This window comes from Nerophis lumbriciformis, linkage group LG26, assembly GCF_033978685.3.
Source record: "Nerophis lumbriciformis linkage group LG26, RoL_Nlum_v2.1, whole genome shotgun sequence".
NCBI lineage: Eukaryota > Metazoa > Chordata > Actinopteri > Syngnathiformes > Syngnathidae > Nerophis > Nerophis lumbriciformis.
In genome coordinates this window covers 12,058,441-12,075,145 of record NC_084573.2, presented here as the reverse complement: position 1 = coordinate 12,075,145, position 16,705 = coordinate 12,058,441, and the positions used below count along the sequence as shown (strand labels likewise).

At 37.3% G+C, this 16,705-nt stretch overlaps 1 protein-coding gene across 2 annotated transcripts in view; it reads left to right on the top strand.

Moving 5' to 3' along the window:
* Positions 1–16,705, top strand: part of laptm4a (lysosomal protein transmembrane 4 alpha) — a 36,276-nt gene that overhangs the window by 4,651 nt on the left and 14,920 nt on the right. For both annotated transcript variants that reach the window (XM_061987358.2, XM_061987357.2), the window contains exons 2-3: positions 2,265–2,385; positions 8,228–8,304. In XM_061987358.2, the coding sequence (XP_061843342.1) occupies positions 2,265–2,385; positions 8,228–8,304 (198 nt within the window). The remainder of the gene's footprint in view (positions 1–2,264; positions 2,386–8,227; positions 8,305–16,705) is intronic.

Sequence of the window (16,705 nt, the reverse complement as noted above, 5' to 3'; positions counted from 1 at the left end):
TATATCTATTGTCTGCCCTAAATGTCAAGATATTTTTGTTTATATCCCACCCATACCCCCACACCACCCCCCCTAAAAAAAGAAAGAAACAACAACAAAAACAAAGTAATATCTACAAATACATCAATTAAATAAACAAAGAAAAAAAAGAAAAAGAAATAATAGTACAGTAATAATAATAGTAATCAGAAAATATACTATTAATATATAAACAGATACATATATATATATATATATATATATATATATATATATATATACCCACACATATATATATATATATATATATATATATATATATATATATATATATATATACATACATACATACATACATACATACATACATATACACATCTTTTTCTCTTTTTTTTTGCAATACAATCACTAATTCGAAAATTTAAAGTCAGGTTTATGGGGCGTGACATAGTTGACCCAATTTTCCCAGTATGAAGTACATTTCTCCAATTTATAATTAATAAAGGCGGTTATCTTCTCCATTTTATATATTTACATTGTTGTTTCCATCCATTGCTTCAAAGTTGGGCTCTCCTGGGATATCCATTTCCTAGTATTGGTCTTTTTACAAGCCACCAGTAGGATATTCATTAAGTGTTTATCTTTCTTCAGCCATTCTTGAGGTACATGTCCAAAAAACAAAGTTTTACTTTCGAGGGGTATTTCACGTTCGGGTTAGGGTTATAATAAGGCCATGCCAAATAAGGCATTAATAAGTACTTAATAATGACTAGTTAAGAGCCAATATGTTACTAATTTGCATGTTAATAAGCAACTACTTAATGGTGAATATGTTCCCCATACTAAAGTGTTACCATGTTTTATTAATGGTGCACAAAATGAACCGTGCATGAACATCACCTTGTTCAAACAACAAAACCAACAGAGTGCATAAACTCACAACAAATTACACACCTGCAAACCAGTCTGACTTCTGCTGTTGCCATATCCGTAATACGCTGATAGGGAGAACTTTTTATTTACACGATGAGTCGGGTGTGTTTTGACGTCCGCCGAACCCCTGAGCCCGACTCACCGAACCCCTAGGGTTCGATCGAACCCAGGTTAAGAACCACTGGTTTAAATGAAGTCTTTGTTACTTAGAATATGTTCCCCGAGTGTCCAAAAAACTCTAAATGAAGTCTTTGTTACCTAGAATATGTTCCCCGAGTGTACAAAAAACTCTAAATTAAGTCTTTGTTACTTAGAATATGTTCCCCGAGTGTCCAAAAAACTCTAAATGAAGTCTTTGTTACCTAGAATATGTTCCCCGAGTGTACAAAAAACTCTAAATTAAGTCTTTGTTACTTAGAATATGTTCCCCGAATGTCCAAAAAACTCTAAATTAAGTCTTTGTTACCTAGAATATGTTCCTCGAGTGTCCAAAAAAACTCTAAATTAAGTCTTTGTTACTTAGAATATGTTCCCCGAGTGTCCAAAAAACTCTAAATTAAGTCTTTGTTACCTAGAATATGTTCCTCGAGTGTCCAAAAAACTCTAAATTGAGTCTTTGTTACTTAGAATATGTTCCCCGAGTGTCCAAAAAACTCTAAATTAAGTCTTTGTTACTTAGAATATGTTCCCCGAGTGTCCAAAGAACTCTAAATTAAGTCTTTGTTATTTAGAATATGTTCCCCATACTAAAGTGTTACCAAAAACATATAACTTTGTCTTGAATTTGAAAAAAACAACATCCATCCATCCATCCATCTTCTTCCGCTTATCCGAGGTCGGGTCGCGGGGGCAGCAGCCTAAGCAGGGAAGCCCAGACTTCCCTCTCCCCAGCCACTTCGTCCAGCTCCTCCCGGGGGATCCCGAGGCGTTCCCAGGCCAGCCGGGAGACATAGTCTTCCCAACGTGTCCTGGGTCTTCCTCGTGGCCTCCTACCGGTCGGACATGCCCTAAACACCTCCTTAGGGAGGCGCTCGGGTGGCATCCTGACCAGATGCCCGAACCACCTCATCTGGCTCCTCTCAATGTGGAGGAGCAGCGGCTTTACTTTGAGCTCCTCCCGGATGACAGAGCTTCTCACCCTATCTCTAAGGGAGAGCCCCGCCACAACAACATTGTATTTTTCACTAAAGAAGGGTTCGGTGAATGCGCATATGAAACTGGTGGGGTTCGCTACCTATAACAAGGTTAAGAACCACTGTTCTAGATATTACAGACTTGGGGGGGGGGGGGGAACAAGTCTTTAAAAGCAAATGATTGTTTTCAAACTTTTTGATGTTTTTCATTCTCCTCAGGTTGTCAACCTCCTGATGGGAATTCTGCTAACAGTTGCTGCGACCCATCCAGGAAGTGTTCCCTCCGTCAATTTGCAGTATGCAGTTATTGACCATTACCTAACATCTGATCGGATGTCAGGTAGGTTTAGATAAGTCAGTGTAGATATTAATTATTAGGTACATTAGGGAAGGGCAATATGTCCTCAAATCTATATGGCGACATATTCATGGTATCTTCTTGCGATAACGATATATATCACAATATATTACTTGACATAAAAATGATAATGCAAGCATTTCAAAACAGGCTAATATGTAACATATTGTATCATTTCCGTTTGAATTATTTTCTCAGAACTGTTATTAATCTGCTTTCTGATTTACTGGTAATATCGGGTTACTTTCTGCTGTAACCCAAATCCATCTACACTTCTTTTAAAGTGTAATAAGTAGGGATGATGTTTGATAAGAAATTATCGAGTTCGAGCCTATTATCGAATCCTCTTATCGAACCGATTCCTTATCGATTCTCTTATCGAGTCCAGATAGGTTGTTGTATATGGAAAAAAACACACAATATTTGGTTTAACAAAAGCTCACTTTTATTACCGTATTTTTTGGACTATAAGTTGCAGTTTTTTTCATAGTTTGGCCGGGCTACAGTGTGACTTATATATGTTTTTTTCCTTTTTTTAATATTCATTTTGGGCAGGTGCGACTTATACTCCGGTGCGACTTATACTCTGAAAAATACGGTATATAAGAAAAAATGTAATCTAATAAATAAATAAATATTGACTGTTACCCCCCTAAAAAAATAAAATAAAATAAATAAATATTGACTGCTGTTACCCAAAGTATATTAAGTGGGATTTTTCAGAAAAACAAATATATACAGTTACACAAAAACAACCTGTCTCTGTGATCACTATAGGTGTATAAATAATAATATAGTGTTAAATAAAATCAGTCCCTTGGGCACAAAACTGAAAATAATACCGCTCTCCAAAAAGTGCACTTCTGCTACTATTTGACATAACTGTTTGTTATGATGCTTTGACATTGTTGCACTTTATTTCTTTATTAAAAGAAAATTCTATGAAGAGAAAAGTTGTTTGCAAATGTGGTTACAATGCTAAAAAATGAAAAGTTAAAGCTAAAAAAAGAAATAAACTTTATTGAGTTAACATTATTTATTTATAGGGGGAAAGATGTGATGTTATGAGCTAGGGAATATAACAACTACACTACCCAGCATGCAACGGGAGTGACGAGCATGCGCGGTAGCCCCGAAAAGTGTTGTTGCATGTCGCCACGCCGGCAGCTAAGAATGAGGCTATGAGCACGCTGTGAAAGTAAACGTCAAGAACTCAGCCAACACGCCTCGTCTGCATTATTTATAATTAGACAGACAACACATATACAGTGTGATTTTGTTTTGTTTACAAGGAAAGAAAAACAAAAGTTAAAAAATATGTATGTGCTGCGGTTGCTTTAAGAACGTTGCGACAGCTGCCGTAAAGGAGGTGCGTTGCTAGCCTGGTTACTATGTTTCCGGTTGGTCGTAAAAGTGTTCGTCATGTGTTTGTACCCTGCTCAAATCTCTCTGTAAAGTTATTCATTGGATTATTCCTTTTGTTTTGAACTTTATTACACTTTGGAGTGCTTTTTCCGGTCCATTGTTTTTCCTGCTTTCGCTATCTGCACCTAATGACTGAGCTACGTGACGTCATTTCTTGTGATGTCTCACGGGGCATTTCTGGTCGGGACGGGATTCGTTCCCAGGGATTCGAATAAAGAACCAACTCTTTTTCTTTACTATAGTGGTCTCGATAACGGGTACCGGTTCTCAAAAAGGGATTTGAGTCCGAGGACTCGGTTCTTTTCTTATCGAACAACCGGGAAAATCGGTTTCGAGTATCATCCCTAGTAATAAGTACTTATTTGTTAGTTGTATGGCTACCTTGGTTGTGGGTGATACTACAAATTTTTGTGTCGTTTTAATTGATGATATGGAGATAGAAAGGGTGTATTCAACATTTTTTGGGAAATCTATATAGATGATAAATTAAATTCACTGCAAAAAGTCAGTGTTCAAAAACAAGAAGAAAAAAAAAATACAAAAATGAGGGGTATTTTACTTGAACTAAGCAAAATTATCTGCCAATAGAACAAGAAAATTTGGCTTGTCAAGACTTTCCAAAACAAGTCAAATTAGCTAACCTCAATGAATCCAAAAATACCTTAAAATAAGTATATTCTCACTAATAACAAGTGCACTTTTCTTGGTAGAAAAAAAAATAGAAATTTTTGCTCAATATATCCGGACAACCAGTGTCCTCTACAGTAGACATGTATTTTGTCAAAGTTACAGAGGTTTTTTTTTTTTTGCGAAAAAGCTAGTCAAAGATCATCTATATCAGTGGTCCCCAACCACCGGACCGATTGGTACCGGGCCGCACAAGAAATTAAAATAAAAAAAAATAAAAAATAAAAAAAAATATATATATATATTTTTTTTTTTTAATTAAATCAACATAAAAAACACAATATATACATTATATATCAATATAGATCAATACAGTCTGCAGGGATACAGTCCGTCAGCACACATGATTGTATTTCTTTATGATGAAAAATAAATAAATAAACCCCCCCCCCGGTCCGTGGGACACATTTTCAAGCGTTGCCGGTCCGCAGCTACAAAAAGGTTGAGGACCACTGATCTATATGACAGCACTCTCGTGTTTTTAATAATCTGCTGCAAAAATGTGAGTCTCTTACATGTTTTTTTTTTTACCTTAACCTGCAGGCCACCAGTTGAATAGCCCACGTAATGAAATACAGTGGACCTAAAATGGAACCTTGAGGAACACCACTCATACAACTAAATAAGTTGAACAAAGGACTACACTGCAAAAAATCAGTGTTCAAAAACAAGAAAAAAAATACAAAATTTAGGGGTATTTTAATTGAACTTAGCAAAATTCAATGAACCCAAAAAAACCTTAAATAAGTATATTCTCACTAATAACAAGTGCACTTTTCTTGGTAGAAAAAAAAGTGACCTTTTTGCTCAATATGTTGGAAAATATTCTTAAATAAAGTAAATGCTAGTGCCATTATCTTGACATCATGATATGCGCTCGGCATCATGATTTTTTTTTTCATGCTTGAAATAAGAAATTATTACTTTAAAAAAGTAGTTTTATACTTGTGAGTGTTGATGACACAGCTTTGCATCAGTTGATATTCAAGTTTCAAGCATGTTTTACTCAATATAGGTCATCAAATCTCAGCAACAAGCTGTAATATCTTACTGAGATCATTTAGGACCAAAACACTTAAAACAAGTAAAACACTCTAACATAAAATCTGCTTAGTGAGAAAATTATCTTATCAGACAGAAAATGAGCAAATATCACCCTTATTTGAGATATTTAATCTTACTTAGATTTCAGTTTTTGCAGTGTTGGAAACTGTACATTAATATGCTCAAGACAAAGATGGAAAAAAATATTGCTATGTTACATAAAATTAAAAACTCTATAAATCAAAAGGCGCTTAACATGTTATATAATTATTTCGTACTCCCATATCTTAATTATTGTGTTGAAATCTGGGGTAACAATTACAAATCGAACATCAACTCTATGTTCTTACTTCAAAAGAAAGCCATTGGAATTGTAACTTATGCGTATTATCATGACCATACCAATGCTCTGTTTATTAAATTAAAAACATTAAAACTGCACGATCTTGTTGACCTCAACACTGTTATTGTGACGTACAAAGCTCATAACCACATGCCGCCTTGGTGTCTACAGGAGAGGTTCAAACCGAGGGAGAGTCCCTATGACCTCAGAGGCTCAGCTGTCTTTCAGAAAGCAAACATAAGAACAAGCTTAAAAAGTAGCTGTGTTTCTGTCAGGGGGGGTTCATCCGTGGAACAGTTTGGATGATTCCTTAAAATGTTCCAGTTCCATTCGCACATTTAAAAAACACTTTAAGACCAATGTCTTGGAAAAATATATCACTCTTGAATCAACACAGTATTTAATACTTTGATTATTGTTAATTACAAACTAAATGTGGGATATAAATAATAATGGAAGTATAATTGTTTGTATATAGTATATAATTGGTACAAAGAATTAACTGACACGTGTACAAGGATATTTCACATGTTTTTACTGCGTATATAATTGAACAGTGTTTATGTTGTGTACAAGGTGTATTTATAATATGTTGTGCAAAGGAAATTTTAAATTTTTTGGAAGCTCATCTTGTATTTGACTTTGTTTATAGAGTTAGGCGCAATAAGTGTTCAACTTCAGCCTTAAACCCTTTCGGTCTGCAACATTTTCAACTTATGAATGTACTGTTTGCTTATGTAAAACTGTTTGTTTATTTTGTTGACCACTGACCGAAGAAATAATAAACTAAACTAATAAACTAAATACCAAGTAGTTTAAGACCATACCATATAGAGCTGTGAATCTTTGGGTGTCCCACGATTCGATTCAATATCGATTCTTGGGGTCACGATTCGATTCAAAATCGATTTTTTTTCAATTCAACACGATTCTCGATTCAAAAACGCCTTTTTCCCGATTCAAAAGGATTCTCTATTCACTCAATACATAGGATTTCAGCAGGATCTACCCCAGTCTGCTGACATGCAAGCAGAGTAGTAGATTTTTGTAAAAAGCTTTTATAATTGTAAAGGACAATGTTTTATCAACTGATTGCAATAATGTAAATTTGTTTTAACTATTAAATGAACCAAAAATTTGACTTATTTTATCTTTGTGAAAATATTGGACACAGTGTGTTGTCAAGCTTATGAGATGCGATGCAAGTGTAAGCCACTGTGACACTATTGTTCTTTTTTTTAATTTTTTTTTTATAAATGTCTAATGATAATGTCAATGAGGGATTTTTAATCACTGCTATGTTGAAATTGTAACTAATATTGATACTGTTGTTGATAATATTCATTTTTGTTTCACTACTTTTGGTTTGTTCTGTGTCGTGTTTGTGTCTCCTCTCAATTGCTCTGTTTATTGCAGTTCTGAGTGTTGCTGGGTCGGGTTTGGTTTTGGAATTGGATTGCATTGTTATGGTATTGCTTTGTATTATTTTGTTGGATTGATTAATTAAAAAAAAAAAAAATACATTTCTCCGGACCATGCCACGCCGTCCCAGTCAATTTTTGCATTTATTTATGATGAAAACAATAGTATACAATAACTAAACAAAATCAAAAACTATTATCTATAAATTACTCTTTTAAACAATTTTTTGTCTTTTACGTCCTCATGTTTCCAGGGGCTTATTCGCTGAATTTTCACACAATAATAAATACAACATAAAACGGTTTTTGAGAAGATGAAAAGTAATATCAATCATATACTAATACTACTCTTGATGTCGACACCGCCAATTTATGGCTCAATCCGCCCTCGTACTTGTTGTGTACTTTTGACTGCGACAATGCTAACTGACACACCAACAGTTATTGTTTTATTATCCTCTCTCTAGACCAGGGGTCTTCAACGTTGTCCAGGCCAAGGACCCCCAAACTGATTGAGCGATGGAGCTGCGACCCCCTACTTGTAAATCTTGTAAAAAAATACATTGTTTTATATTAAACTGGTCATAAAGGTACATTGTTATTGTGCAATCCCAAGATATTCAAATAATAGCAGTAGTGCCCATAATAGCTAGCTGGCAAGAAGCGCACTACGCACTAATCGGTAGCTGGCATCCAGTGTGCTAATCGCTAGCTGGCATCAACTAATCCAAAAATCGCTAGTTGGCAACGAGCCAACTAACCCCTGAGTACGTACGCTGTTTCACACATGGGTGATCCGCATCAGTGTGTACGTTGTAATGTAAACTAAACCATTACCAGAATGCATGCATTCAGTATTTTATTTTATCTTTATTTTTATTTTGTTGCACTTGTATCCCACCAGGGAACGCCGGTGCTGGATTGGCCATTTCTCTGCTGATGGTGACTGTGAGCGCCGTCTTGCTGTATGGAGCCATTACTGTAAGTACACATGTATGTAGCAAACAGCGAAAGCACAAAATTCTGTAGCCAGAACTGTGTTTTTCCTTGTATATTTATCATGTGTGACAGGTTGGAGCTGTGCTTTATATTCAGTGTTGGGACTAACTTACAAAGTAACGCGTTACTGTAACGCCGTTAGTTTCGGCAGTAACTAGTAGTCTAACGTGTTATTTTTTATATTCAGTAACTCAGTTACCGTTACTACATGATGCGTCACTGCGTTATTTTACGTTATTTTTTATATAGTATCGGCTAGAAACAAGATCTGAGTGTTTTATTGGAGCGCTGCGGCGTCGTCCTTCTGATTCTTCTTGTGTCACAAGCCGGAGAAGAGAGACGCGCACTCTGTGTGTCTGGGTGTGGGGAGGGGAGGGGGAAGGAGGGGGCGTGTCTGTGTTTACTTACAACACATCATGGCTGAGCCGCAGTCGAGTTTCTTAACATGGAGATATTCTCACTACTTTTCTTTTGCCGAGCACAAAGAAAAGAACATTGTAGTCAAATGTAAGTTGTGTCTTGGATCAAAGATCCCATCTACTGCCCAAAACAGCAATTCAAATCTGCTGAAACAGCTACAAAAGCAACATGATTCGACGAAGCTAGTAAAGAGAGACACAGACTCCGATGCCACTTCACTTAGGCTTTGTGTATGTCATGTGTGGCTTCCTTGGATGAAGCCAGGTTTACAGCTATGTTATTATGTTGTTTTGTTACTTATGTATGTTATGTTGCAGCTATTTTTAAAATAGTTTTGTCAATTTGTTCTGGCCTGAAAAAAATTGGCCCTTTGAAACATATCTTTGTGTGTTGTATGTAGACCACATTGCTTAGCAGAGTTCAGTGATGCAAATGCATGTGAAGTTGATCAATAGATTGTATTATTCTCCAGTGCAAAACAGTACTGAAATGAAGGCTAAAAGGGCATTGATGGGAGCTTTAAAAAAAAAAAGTAGCTAAATAGTTACTTTTCACAGTAACGCATTACTTTTTGGTGTAAGTAACTGAGTTAGTAACTGAGTTACTTTTGAAATAAAGTAACTAACTAGTTACTGGTTTTCAGTAACTAACCCAACACTGTTTATATTACCGCCCACACATGCTTGAAACACCGAGTGCATTTTTTTAAATCTTCAGTCAAAATAGAGCTACGACTCTAACCCAGCAGGCAGTTAACATACAGTCTGAGGCCCCCTGATTAGGTACACTTACACAATCTAATGAGTATGACTGAACATGACCAGTTTGTCTGCAATAAAATGTCGCAGACAATTATATTTGTCGACAAAAACCTCACACATATAAAGTGTGTGGATATTTCCTCTTATTCTTGTTAAAGACATGAATACCTTGCTCATTTTGCAAAGAGGACCTTGTTTTTAAGGCTGTAGATCTGTGATATGCGAGCTTTTAAAGCGGAGGCATGATGTCGGACATTTGGACGGAGGATGCGGACCATACTTGCCAACCTTGAGACCTCCGATTTCGGGGGTGGGGTGGGGGTGGTTAAGAGGGGAGGAGTATATTTACAGCTAGAATTCACCAAGTCAAGTATTTCATTCATATATATATATATATATATATATATATATATATATATATTTGTTTATTTTATTATATATGTATGTATGTATATATAAATAAAATAAATACTTGAATTTCAGTGTTCATTTATTTACACATATACACACACATAACACTCATCTACTCAATGTTGAGTTAAGGGTTGAATTGTCCATCCTTGTTCTATTCTCTGTCACTATTTTTCTAACCATGCTGAACACCCTCTCTGATGATGCATTGATGTGTGGCACGCACAAAAGTGCTTTCATCAAATGCATTAGAGTCTGGAATCTTCCATCTCTCCCAAGCATGGCCCAAAACCGGTCAATCTTTGCTTCCTGAGGAAGATCTTCAGTGCCAAGTCCACTACTTCTTCCCGGAGGCTATCCAGGTCCAATCGCAGCTGCGGCTTGGAGCTTACAAGCTGTTATGAGAGTAGCATGTGTGTGTGTGTGTGGCCCTTTAATAGGTGAGCATGTGAGGTGAGTGACGTCAGTGAGTGTGTGGGCGAGAGAAGAGAGGGAGCGGTAGCGTGAGTGCGGGCGGGGACTAGTTTGTTTTGATTTGGATTGGCTGTGTGCAAGCAATCAATAAAGCAAGATTTGCAACTACCGGTAATCGCCGGACTCAGGCAGGAAAGGTGCAACAAAGCGTATTTCTTCATCTTACTCGTCGTCGGCGTCGCCACGGCTGTATCTTCCTCGTTCTTCTGCTTCGTCTCCTTGTTGTGTGCGCAGTTGTGCACTGCACTCTCTAAAAGCCGTATATGTTATTGATGTTATAGATGGCAGTATTGTCCTGTTTAAGAGTGTCACAACATTGCTGTTTACGGCAGACGAACTGCTTTACGGTAGACAAAAACGTGACTGCTGCTGTTGTGTGTTGTTACCGCGCTGGGAGGACGTTAATGAAACTGCCTAACAATAAACCCACATAAGAAACCAAGAACTCGCCCTCGATCATTCTACAGTTATAATGTGATTGGGCAGGCACACTGTTTATATTGTGGGAAAGCGGACTCAGGTCCGTATGGAGCTGGAGGGGGCGTGGCCTCCAGCTCCGCCTGAATTTCGGGAGATTTTCGGGAGAAAATTTGTCCCGGGAGGTTTTCGGGAGAGGCGCTCAATTTCGGGAGTCTCCCGGAAAATCCGGGAGGGTTGGCAAGTATGATGCGGACACAGCCTTGGTAAGAGTGTTAGCTTCTACATTGCTCGCTGGCTAACAAGTGTGAGAAGAAGTTGTGTGGAAAAATAACTATCATTTTGGCCAAAGTCAGCCAGCTAAACGTTGTCTACATCTACAATAAACTCACCTTTGATCGGCACACCACGGACATTCAAAAAAGCCATCCGTAAACTTAAAGTACTATACGTTGCACCTCACCTCCTGTTATTACTCTACCAAAGCATGGTTCAACCCATCCTTCTGTACTGTTCCACATGTTTTTTCACTATGCTTTCTGTAACCAACCGGACCAAACTCACACGCATTACAAACATAGCAGCTAAAATCATCGGTCTATCCACACCCAACATTTCAGATCCATCATTCGACTGGCAAACACAATAGGATATGACTCACACACTACACCAATACATCACCCCACTACCTTCAGGGCGCAGGTACAGAACCATCAAATTCCGGAGGGCCCGCCACGGGAAAAGCCTTAACCCTGCAGCTATAGCCGCCCTAAACAGCAGGCCCGGCCGACCTGTCTGACAAACCTGTAAATGTGTTGGTCATGTATGATGTCTTTTTGTTATTTTTGTTCGTGATGTGTAATGTCTATTGTTTAAATGTACGGCAGTGAAAATGAATTTCCCCAACGGGGACCAATAAATCTCAATCAAATCAAATCAGTTCAAGCACGTTTTAAAGCAGTCAATTTGCAAAGCCGAAAAAAAGGCACTTTAACAAACAGTATCATAAGATTAAACCTACAGTCTATTAAATATCCAACATTATAAGAATTAATCCAAGATATAATTCTACACATTGGGCCCCATTCAACAACCGTTCTTATAAACAAATTTTGTTCTTAGGCCCACTTACAAAGTTTTTAAGGAGATTTTTGTATGCACCAATGTTTTCTTAGCTGGGATTTGTTCATAGGTAAGAACAAAATCTACAAGTGTTCCAGAGCACTCTTGTTCTTAAGTGTGACAAGTTCCCTTACTTCTATTGTCTAATGTTAAATTAATATCATCGATAGATATCACTTTATTCGAACGCTTTAGGCTACCTCAGCAGTCCCCCCTTTTTTAAACTTACGTTCTGACATTATGTATTTCCCCCCGTGGGATAATACGAATGTATCTTCTGTAATCTGTTTGTGTTTTCTCCGTGTGTTTGATGTTCGGCTTTTCCGCCAAAATTGTGCCCTTATATGGGGAATTAAGGGCGTTTACCTATGCAAATTACGGAATTAAGGGTGTTTACATATGCATATCGGGGAAATAAGGGCGTATTTATATGCAAATTATTATAGACACGCACGCGCTGACCATTTGGCATTCAGCAATTTAACAACAGCAGGTGGGAACAATTTGGCCGTTTAAGAACACGTCATGAATTTGAATGGATTCCTCTTAGGAAATCACTTCGGAAGAAAGATAAGAGGAAAAGTTAGGAACTTATTGCTGAATAGGGCCCATTGAGTCTATGAGAGCGCTAAAACTGCCAAGAGTTAATGCAGGTATCATAAGATTAAACATACAATCTATTAAATATCCAACATTTTAGGAATTAATCCAAGATATAATTCTACACATTGAGCTTATGAGAGTGCTAAAACTGCCAAGAGTTAATCAATAGTCAACATAACAGTGTGCAACTTTTTAAACATCAATGAATCCAATATATAATTCTACACATTGGGCCCCATTCAGCAACCGTTCTTAAGAACAAATTTTATTCTTAGATAGATAGATAGATAGATAGATAGATAGATAGATAGATAATACTTTATTGATTCCTTCAGGAGAGTTCCCTCAGGAAAATTTAAAATCTTAGGCCCACTTACGAAGTTTTTAAGGAGATTTTTGTATTCACCAATGTTTTCTTAGCTGGGATTTGTTCGTAGGTAAGAACAAAATCTACGAGTGGTCCAGAGCACTCTTAGGGTGGCCTATTTGTTCTTAAGTGTGACAAGTTCCCTTACTTCTATTGTCTAATGTTCAATTAATATAATCGATAGATATCGCTTTATTCGAACGCTTTAGGCTACCTCAGCAGTCCCCCCTTTTTTTAAACTTACGTTTGGACATTAAATATTTCCCCCGCGGGATAATACGAATGTATCTTCTGTAATCTGTTTGTGTTTTCTCCGTGTGTTTGATGTTCGGCTTTTCTGCCAAAATTGTGCCCTTATATGGGGAATTAAGGGTGGTTACCTATGCAAATTACGGAATTAAGGGTGTTTACATATGCATATCGGGGAAATAAGGGTGTATTTATATGCAAATTATGATAGACACGCATGCGCTGACCATTTGGCATTCAGCAATTTAACAACAGCAGGTGGGAACAATTTGTCCGTTTAAAAACACGTCATGAATTTGAATGGACTCCTCTTAGGAAATCACTTCGGAAGAAAGATAAGAGGAAAAGTTAGGAACTTATTGCTGAATAGGGCCCATTGAGTCTATGAGAGTGCTAAAACTGCCAGGACTTAATGCAGGTATCATAAGATTAAACATACAATCTATTACATATCCCAACATTTTAGGAATTAATCCAAGATATAATTCTACACATTGGACCCCATTCAGCAAGCGTTCTTAAGAACACATTTTGTTCTTAGGCCCACTTAGGAAGTTTTTAAGGAGATTTCTGTATTCACCAATGATTTCTTAGCTGGGATTTGTTCATAGGTAAGAACAAAATCTACGAGTGCTCCAGAGCACTCTTGTTCTTAAGTGTGACAAGTTCCCTTACTTCTATTGTCTATTGTTAAATTAATATCATCGATAGATATCGCTTTATTCGAACGCTTTAGGCTACCTCAGCAGTCCCCCCTTTTTTTAAACTTACGTTTTGACATTAAATATTTCCCCCGCGGGATAATACGAATGTATCTTCTGTAATCTGTTTGTGTTTTCTCCGTGTGTTTGATGTTCGGCTTTTCCGCCAAAATTGTGCCCTTATATGGGGAATTAAGGGCGTTTACCTATGCAAATTACGGAATTAAGGGTGTTTACATATGCATATCGGAGAAATAAGGGTGTATTTATATGCAAATTATGATAGACAAGCACGCGCTGACCATTTGGCATTCAGCAATTTAACAACAGCAGGTGGGAACCATTTGGCCGTTTAAGAACACGTCATGAATTTGAATGGACTCTTCTTAGGAAATCACTTCGGAAGAAAGATAAGAGGAAAAGTTAGGAACTTATTGCTGAATAGGGCCCATTGAGTCTATGAGAGTGCTAAAACTGCCAAGAGTTAATGCAGGTATCATAAGATTAAACATACAATCTATTAAATATCCCAACATTTTAGGAATTAATCCAAGATATAATTCTACACATTGAGTCTATGAGAGTGCTAAAACTGCCAAGAGTTAATTCAATAGTCAACATAACAGTGTGCAGCTTTTTAAACATCACAAAATGCTTTTCTTTTTGAGGAAGTTAGATTTTGTGTTTTGTTGTTTGTTTTCTTTGCTGCTATTTTAACTGTTTTTTTAAATACATAAACAAGGTTGTTTCTGTTTAGCACTTTGCCTTTCCTTTCTTTTAAATGGACAACATTTTATGAGTCATTGTAATTTATGTAACAGCTGAATGAGCAGCAGAATGACAGTAAAAATAAATATTTATGAATGGATTAGTCATCTTTGTTGTTCGTAAGGACACGCCTAAAATAACTTAAGCTGCATTTAGAAGTCGATGTGATCCATTAAATACATTATTACCTGATTAGTCGACTAATCGTTGACTCATCGGGGGGGTCAGGAGGGTGTTGTCATTTTGCTCCACCAACTGGTTTGCATGTATAAATCTGTAGAGCCCAAATATAAGATAGATCAAGGGTTCTTCACCTTCTCCATTCCAGTCAACTCAGATGTTAACATTGAATAAGTCATTTTACTCTCAATTTTAATCATATTCAATATCTAGCCTACTTGCAGCTTACAACTTTGTCAAGTGACATGAAACTATGTGTTAATCACAAAATATTATTATTTATTTAACACATACACCTTAAGCATAGGTCAGGCTGATTTAGAAAAATACAAATCCCGTTTCCATATGAGTTGGGAAATTGTGTTAGATGTAAATATAAACAGAATACAATGATTTGCAAATCCTTTTCAACCCATATTCAGTTGAATATGCTACAAAGACAACATATTTGATGTTCAAACTGATAAACATTTTTTTTTTGCAAATAATCATTAACTTTAGAATTTGATGCCAGCAACACGTGACAAAGAAGTTGGGAAAGGTGGCAATAAATACTGATAAAGTTGAGGAATGCTCATCAAACACTTATTTGGAACATCCCACAGGTGAACAGGCTAATTGGGAACAGGTGGGTGCCATGATTGGGTATAAAAGTAGATTCCATGAAATGCTCAGTCATTCACAAACAAGGATGGGGCGAGGGTCACCACTTTGTCAACAAATGCGTGAGCAAATTGTTGAACAGTTTAAGAAAAACCTTTCTCAACCAGCTATTGCAAGGAATTTAGGGATTTCACCATCTACGGTCCGTAATATCATCAAAGGGTTCAGAGAATCTGGAGAAATCACTGCACGTAAGCAGCTAAGCCCGTGACCTTCGATCCCTCAGGCTGTACTGCATCAACAAGCGACATCAGTGTGTAAAGGATATCACCACATGGGCTCAGGAACACTTCAGAAATCCACTGTCAGTAACTACAGTTGGTCGCTACATCTGTAAATGCAAGTTAAAACTCTCCTATGCAAATCGAAAACCGTTTATCAACAACACCCAGAAACGCCATCGGCTTCGCTGGGCCTGAGCTCATCTAAGATGGACTGATACAAAGTGGAAAAGTGTTCTGTGGTCTGACCAGTCCACATTTGAAATTGTTTTTGAAAACTGTGGACGTCGTGTCCTCCGGACCAAAGAGGAAACGAACCATCCGGATTGTTATAGGCGCAAAGTTGAAAAGCTAGCATCTGTGATGGTATGGGGGTGTATTAGTGCCCAAGACATGGGTAACTTACACATCTGTGAAGGCACCATTAATGCTGAAAGGTATATGCAGGTTTTGGAGCAACATATGTTGCCATCCAAGCAACGTTGCCATGGACGCCCCTGCTTATTTCAGCAAGACAATGCCAAGCCACGTGTTACATCAACATGGCTTCATAGTAAAAGAGTGCGGGTACTAGACTGGCCTGCCTGTAGTCCAGACCTGTCTCCCATTGAAAATGTGTGGCGCATTATGAAGCCTAAAATACCACAACGGAGACCCCCGGACTGTTGAACAACTTAAGCTGTACATCAAGCAAGAATGGGAAAGAATTCCACCTGAGAAGCTTAAAAAATGTGTCTCCTCAGTTCCCAAACGAGTGTTGTTAAAAGGAAAGGCCATATAACACAGTGGTGAACATGCCCTTTCCCAACTACTTTGGCACATGTTGCAGCCATGAAATTCTAAGTCAATTATTATTTGCACAAAAAAAAAAGTTTATGAGTTTGAACATCAAATATCTTGTCTTTGTAGTGCATTCAATTGAATATGGGTTGAAAAGGATTTGCAAATCATTGTATTCCGTTTATATTTACATCTAACACAATTTCCCAACTCATATGGAAACGGGGTTTGTAAGTAAGTACTAAC